Here is a 7,500-nt window from a genome sequence, read left to right as displayed (position 1 = left end):
GGCTCTCCTTCGGATTCGCTGATGCTGGTGAAGCTAGTGGTCATGGATGAGGGGACGGTCTCCGCTTGACAAAGGAGAATGGTGTGAATTAACGTGAGATTCAGTTCTTGAGGGGTGAACTGGCTTAAACTCTAGAAACACACTCTTCCACACATATTCAGAATAAAAATAAACATATAAATAAAAATAAAAGGAGAAGAAGAACAGAACAAGCAAAACTATCAGTGTTTTAAAAACTTAAAATATGTTCTTGGTTTGAATGGATAACACAATACACTGCATTACTAAATCAATGAACAGCACTCTAACTACCAATACAAAAATCAAAAATCAAAATGAAAAAGAGAGAGAGAAAAGTTCTCTTATTTTCTATTTGGTTTGGACTGGGATATTCCATGATGCATTGTGTGTTCCTTCTCTAATCAAAACAAAAATTTAGGGGTCCTGCAAATGAACGGAAGCTGCTTAGACTGGTCGGTGGTACAATACCTCTGAACCGTGTTAATGGGACAAGTTTCGTGTTTACTCTGGAACTTGTAACAGGAGGTCTGGGGCTGGCTGTAGTAAACATTAGTACAGTCTAAATGGGACAGAAGTTAGATTCAATTGTTTTTTTTATTTCATCAATCAAACATTACAATGAACGTACCATGACAAACGGACTAGGTAATCTTAATTCTTACAAAACCATTTCTTATAAGTACTGTTATAGGGCTTAAATTTCTTCTCTCAAAATACTGTTTGATGCCAATGAATATCTTAATACATTTTTTTAACTCCATTTGACATAAAAAAAAGGATAATATGCTGGAAAAGTTAGGTAACAAATAAGGTTCATTAGGTCAGGTGTCGTTATTGATAAATCTGCCATCTCCTGACAGTCCCACTGGGATAAAAGCATTACAGGTTACGGAACAAATCAAACTGTGGCTATCTATGCTCATGCACCAATGGCAAATTTAATGTTGTTATGAGATGGTGATCCGAAGTTAGAAGAATGAAATGATAAAAAAAAAGTGACAATTACCTTTCTCTGTATGGTTCTTCTTGTTGTTGGAAGAAGAATCTGACGCAGGTGATTCAGATCTGTCGTTGAGGAAACTTCGGAGTCCTCTTTGTGCAGACGCCCAAACTCTTGATGCTGTTGCCGATCCTCGTGCGACTGTGCTTCCATCTAAACTTGGGCTGGAAACAAAGACACAGAAAATTATGTTTTTATCTTATTGCTTCTGTGTAACTTGAATTATTAATCAACTGATGCCATCTACATTATGGAGTCAATTAGGAAGTCAATGTGATTGATGTCTTCTTTGTACCTTATTCCATGAATTTTTGAAAGAAATGTTTAATCATTATCACAATTATTACTGTCCATATCACAACAATAATAATAACACTGATATTGATAACAATAATAGCATTAACAGCAAAGAGAATTGCAACCATTTTTTTTTTCTGAAGATTCAAGGTATGGAGTATACACGTGAGATCAGATAGGCCTAATAACTGACTTATTCATGACTAGTTACTCGTGGGAGCCATATTTGTTTAAGCAATTTTAGCAAAACAAAAAAACAGTGAAGAGGATGAGAAAGAGGAAACAAAGAGGAAATAAAGAAAGTGACAGAATAAGAAAAGAAAGAAAAAAAAAAAAAAAACTATAATTTCTAATAATTCCAAATTGAAACACTGAAGAGACAGAAGAAAAGAAAAAAAAAAAGGATGATAGAAGACGAACAAAACAAACATCTAATTTCTTCTTATTCCGTATCTAAAAACTACTCTCTAACAACACGAGCAACAACACAAATAAAAAAAGAACCAATATTCACCTGGATATAACTTCAATATCAGATGATGTAGTGGTTTCAATTTCATCCCCCGAGCTGTGCCCTGACGTGTGGCCAGACCCGACTTTCAGTGCCTCAGACCTGTCATTTCAGAGGACAAATAAGGCGCTGAAGAAATACAACTCTTTTGCTAATTAGTCTGAAAACATACTGCTTACAAAAGCCATGTTGACCCCTTCAGCTGGAAATTACCATCTCTGCTTAGATTACTGTTTGTTAGGCAAAGTATATCAAATTGCTATGATAAGTTATGAAATACCTTATGCATTTCAAATACACTGGAGGGTCACAAAATTAACATCTTTAGTCTAAGATAATATCTTAAAATAGTTGTCGAGACCTTAACTTACTTAGCTGCTTTTTCTTCTCTCTCTCTCTCTCTCTCTCTCTCATCTTTTTTCCTCCCTTTTTCTTTGTCTCTCTCTCAACCCTCTTCCTCCCTATTTCTTTCTCTCTCTCTTTCTCACAATTTTTCCTTCCTATTTCTTAATCTTTCTCATTCCTCTCCCAACCTATTTCTCTTTCTTTCTCTTTCCCTCCTTTCTTCATTTTTTCTTTCCCTCCCTCTTACTCTCACATCCTACTCTCTTTCTCTCTCACCTTCTTTCCCTCTTCTACATTTTTCTGTTTCTCTCTTCATTATTCTCTTTCTCATTCCTTCCTCCTTTTTCTCTCCCTTTCATTCTCTTCTCCCTTTTCCCTTCACCCTCTTTTTCTCTCCCTTTCATTCTCTTCTCCCTTTTCCCTTCACCCTCTTTTTCTCCCTCCTTTCTCTTCTTGCTCTTCCACTCACTTTTATACTCACAATCACATTTTCATCTCTTTCCCTCTATCCCATCCTCTCTCTTCTACACTCACTAACACCTCTACCTCCATCCCCTAATCCATCTCCCTCTCTTCGCCATTCACTTGAAATCTCCCTCTCCCTTCCACTCTCTCACCTTTCAGAGGATGATGGAGAGTGCTCCCTCTCCGGTGGAGACGATGCTCCGCTAGTGGCCTCTTCATCCCCCATGGCTTCCTCCAGGAGGCACCTCACGACAGAGCCTCCCGAACCCGTCATTCCACTATCCTGTATTACACTAGTGTCTATTTGTTCTTGTTCGCTTCCACTGATGTGGGATCTACTGGACCTGTTAAAAAGAAAGGTAAGAAAAGAAGGAAAAGAGAGAAAAATTAATATCATCTATAGAGTAGACTAAGATGGATGAGATTATGCTTCAAGGGAGATGATGACAAACAGAGCCAGAAAAATCAATAGGAGAAAATCAAAGGTAAATGACCTACCATAACATCTGTGTTGAATCCACAGAGGCTGTAATGGTGTCAGAACTGCCACCACTTTCCACTGACATGTCAAGCGATACCCCAGCAATGTTTCCTTCCATTCCTTCTGCTACTACATCTGCAGTGCTGAGAGTCCCAGATGCTGCAGCGGCAACCCCTTTCCTTTCTTCAACTGCTGCCTCACTGTCACACTTGCTGGTTTCATCTGCAGCAATAACATTTCCTTCGGGTGCTGAAGACTGGGTTCCTCCTTCAGGTGGTGCTGATTCCACTGGCTCCGTGGGTACTTGAGTGTCATGAGCAATCAAGCTGGCATCAAGAACTGTGTGGGTGCTGGAGGTGGATGTGCTATGGATGCTCTCGCTGGCAGACGTGTCCTCGGTCAGACTGCTGCTGGCTCGGGAACTACTGTCTGCCTCCCTGATGCCAGGACTGCTCTCTGCTGGCACTTTTGGACTCGCCTCCTCTTTTGAGGAACAGACGGGTTCCTCTGACTCCCTGTGGGTGGGCTGTTTCACCACAGCCTGGCCCTGACTAGTAGTGGACTCTTCCGCATTCCCCTTCGCCTCATACTCCTTTCTATCTATGGAAGACTTATCGTTTCCTCGGCTTTCCTGCTGGACTTTCTCCTGATTCAAGGCAGAACTGAGTGCGGGGGCTTCTACAGCGTGCTTATTCGATGTATGTAGTGTCGGCTGTGTGCTGACAATGTGAGTGGGAGTGGGACTTAGGTCTTGGGTTAGGGTATTACTACATGAATCCTGATGCGTGGGAGATGAGTCACTAGATGATACACCACTTAAAACCTGAGAGATGGAGAAGAAAATCGGTGATAAAATTTGTTTCTAGATTTTTTATTTCTTAGAAGAAAGAAATGTATAACAATAAAAAAATCTAGAACCTGAGCATGTAAAACTTCATAATTGTGTTTGTGAATCCTTAAAAAATAAAAAGATGAAAAGCAAACATAATGAATACCAAGAAGATGGAGGAGTATGAACAGGAGAAGAAAGAGGAGCCAGAGGAGAAGGGGAAAGAGAGGAAGAAAAAGAAGAAGATGAAGAGGAGAAAGAGAGAAAGAAAGAAAGAAAGAAAGAAAGAGAGAGAGAGAGGAGGTGGAAAGAGAAGGAGGAAGAGGAGGAGACAAAGAAGCAAGAAAAAAGAAGAAAGCAGAAGAGAAAGAAGAGGAAGGAGAAAAAAGAGACAAAGACAGAAAAGGTGCTTACCTCTATAGAAGAAGGTGAAGTTACCAGACTAGATGATCCAAGAACTTCTATCGACTCTGGGGAGCTAATAGGACTGGTGATTTTTTCGGGATGCAGGTTTACAGTCAGCTTTGATCTGTCGGTACTACCCGTGCTGACTCTTGAAGAATCCCCCTCTGGTGAGCTACCATCTGATGTAAGTACCACTATGCTGTCTGGTGTGTCAACTTCCGAATTACCTCGCGACATTGTGGCCTTTTGCTCACAGTTTTCTGGCCTAATGAGATAACTGAGACTACTTCTTCTGGGAGCTTCGAAAAATTCATTCTCTTGGTCACAGCCCCTCTCTAGTGCGCTGCTTCTATGGCTCTCCATGTTGCCATCAAACACGTCTTCTGATATAGAGGATGGAACGTCCAAGTCTACAGATCTCCCGCACAGCGACCCCTGGCTTTCCTGGCGCATCAAGCCTCCGCTGTCGCTGTCAACACTGCCCACGACCAAGCGGCTTCTGGCAAAACCCTCTACATCTATAGAGTCATCAGCTAAACTGACCTCTCTGGCTTCTAGCTCAGCTTGGGATGTACCAAACTCCCCTAAAATAGAGATGAAACTTATCAGGGACTTAACACATAGTATAAATATGCATATGAAAATATGAAGTTATTAATGACTTTTCAGGTTAAATGTTTGATTACACTATGTGATGTGAGCATGTTCTATTCTTCTCATGTAGTAATAATCTAATACACTTTCAGAGATAATATGCAATGAAAAAAATGTGCAATGTTAATTACTTCCACAAGTTTTTGACATCACCTAAATGTCCAGACTCTTTGTGATCTACTTTAAGAACCACTCTTGCCATGAAATTGAGGAAGATATTTGATAAACAAAATGAAGATTTCTTTTCCCTCTTATGAAATAAACGATCTGTAAACTATGAATATCATTCATGAAGACTCAAACTACTTAACCCAATGATGCCAAAAAAATGCTGTGCTCATTTTTTTATTTTTTTTTTTTTTTTTTTTTTGTGATATGTCTCTGCACATAGATGACTCTGCTACTGCTTAGCCACAAAGGAGTCAATTAGCAGACATTGTGACCTTACTTGATTTCACCTTTCTTTGAATTGGTGAGAAAAATCTTCTTTTTACTAATGCTATGAATATTGATGGTGTTATTTTTATTACAGACTTTATAACTACTATAATATTATAAACATTAGTGTCAGCAAAATAAGATAAGGTAAAATATTTTCGGGCAGTACTCGTAATTGGCTCATTGGTGACTTTAGTACAAGTGTAGCCTTCTATGTGTAAAAACAATTAATAAAGTAAACTCATGCTGGGCACGGCAAGTGTGGTGGCATTGGGTTAATCTCAGGGATTTACAGAAGATTCATTAAAAAAAGAAAAAAAGAAAAAGGAGTGAGAGAGAGAGAGAGAGAGAGAGAGAGAGAGAGAGAGAGAGAGAGAGAGAGAGAGAGAGAGTGTCAAGCACAAAACCACCATATGATGATTTGAATCTTGTCTTGGCAAACCATACAATGCAACTAAGAGGATTTTGAGTTTCCACCCAGGGCGAACAACTTCCGCCCTAGACGGTACCTTCCAACTGCTGCTGTTCAGCGGACATCACCATTATGCTGCTTTCCCAGCCCCAACCCCACTCCTGTCTGCTGCCCTCTCCATCGTCTGCTGACTTCTGCTCCTCGGGGTCTCCAACTTCACTCTGCTTTTTGGAAGGAAAGGGAATATCAACTCACTGCAGTAGATGAATAAAAATAAATCTAGGTATAGGCTCAGATACACACACACACACAAAGCAAATATCAGTTAGAATAACAACATTAAAACAGTCAATCACTCAATTCACTCTATATTGGGGAAAGGCTGTCCTATCAATTCCTTGATTTTAAACAGCCACAAACTATAAAATGGAAATTTGTTTCAAATCCTTGATTTCTAGAGGTCTTAATCTAATAATCCCATTATGTCAAACTAAGTCTCTGTGACATAACACCGTGACAAAAATTTCTATATAAATTTCCCACACAAAATCATACTAACAAAGCTCTTTAGGTAAAGCTTAGTTTTAGAGAACAAATGAGACAGGGTTCACAGAATAAATAACTACAAAATCAGAAAAAATCACATTTCAACAAGAATTTAACATGACAAAGAGAAAATATAGACAATATAAGCATTCAGACATTTCATGATGCATATAATTCTAATGACATGACCTTAAAATACTGTACATCAGGTAGCTATCTTGCATTGTGGAATCATTCATTCTCATTAACACATTTTCTACAATTTCTCACAAACCAACCTGAACTCCTCTCTGCTCTTCCAGGCTAGCTGTGCGAGGCTGAGTCGACACAGGACTCTTCGCTAGCTTCAGCGACGGTAAACTGGTACTGCTGCGAGGAGGCTGGGTGGCAACGACATCCTTCTCCGATGAACTTCCTGGGATTTCTGAAGGGGTGACAAATATTTATTAGTAGAAAAACAAGCTCTTTGATAGCTGGATTTCAATGTAGGTTATCCTACTATCCTAAAAATGAAAGTATATATACATATTCTAACTTTTACTTACCGGTCCAAAATAGAGAAAAGAAAGAAAGAATTGGAATTCGCAAATTCAGATACCACTATGATGATATAGCTGATGAACATTACGCATACTTTCCTCGGATCTAATTCTCCTCTGCAGTTATATGTAAAGTGAACATTTCAACAATACAAAATGCTCAGTCAACTGCTGTACTCACCCTCTGACTGCTGTTTACCAATAAGTGTATTTTCAAAGAAGGAACCAGTGAAAGAGCCCCAAAGACTCCCAACCATGGCAGATGAAGTTTTGCGCCCATCTGTAAAAAAAAGAGGACGCAGAACGTGCAGTCACTCCACTAATTACGGGTGATGGACGACACAAAGCAAACCACAAAAACAATCCGCAAATTCCCTGAAACTTTACCTGATACCTGAGCCTCCAGATTAGAAATCACACGGGGTTTTGTTAAACTTCCCGAGGAACACATTTAGAGAGAGAGAGAGAGAGGTATTCTCGTTGTTGCGTGCAGCCATAGTCAAACTGTGTCGGTTTGATATGGACTTGGAATCTGGATATGAATGGAGGCCAAGGGG

The 7,500-nt window shown here is 39.6% G+C and overlaps 1 protein-coding gene across 8 annotated transcripts in view; it reads right to left on the bottom strand.

The window, feature by feature from the left end:
* Positions 1-7,500, bottom strand: part of LOC125048390 (TATA element modulatory factor-like) — a 29,722-nt gene that overhangs the window by 13,323 nt on the left and 8,899 nt on the right. For 4 of the 8 annotated variants that reach the window (XM_047647058.1, XM_047647062.1, XM_047647060.1 and 1 more), the window contains 9 exons: positions 7,125-7,223; positions 6,683-6,828; positions 5,956-6,082; positions 4,364-4,938; positions 3,138-3,943; positions 2,792-2,983; positions 1,833-1,931; positions 1,028-1,185; positions 1-64 (listed from right to left, as the gene is read on the bottom strand). The exon at positions 1-64 is cut by the window's left edge and continues 89 nt beyond it. In XM_047647058.1, the coding sequence (XP_047503014.1) occupies positions 1-64; positions 1,028-1,185; positions 1,833-1,931; positions 2,792-2,983; positions 3,138-3,943; positions 4,364-4,938; positions 5,956-6,082; positions 6,683-6,828; positions 7,125-7,223 (2,266 nt within the window). The remainder of the gene's footprint in view (positions 65-1,027; positions 1,186-1,832; positions 1,932-2,791; positions 2,984-3,137; positions 3,944-4,363; positions 4,939-5,955; positions 6,083-6,682; positions 6,829-7,124; positions 7,224-7,500) is intronic. The other 4 variants (XM_047647064.1, XM_047647065.1, XM_047647059.1 and 1 more) reach the window with 3 other exon arrangements.

This window comes from Penaeus chinensis, chromosome 43 (genome assembly GCF_019202785.1).
Source record: "Penaeus chinensis breed Huanghai No. 1 chromosome 43, ASM1920278v2, whole genome shotgun sequence".
Classification (NCBI taxonomy): domain Eukaryota; kingdom Metazoa; phylum Arthropoda; class Malacostraca; order Decapoda; family Penaeidae; genus Penaeus; species Penaeus chinensis.
This window is presented reverse-complemented; position numbering and strand designations above follow the sequence as displayed.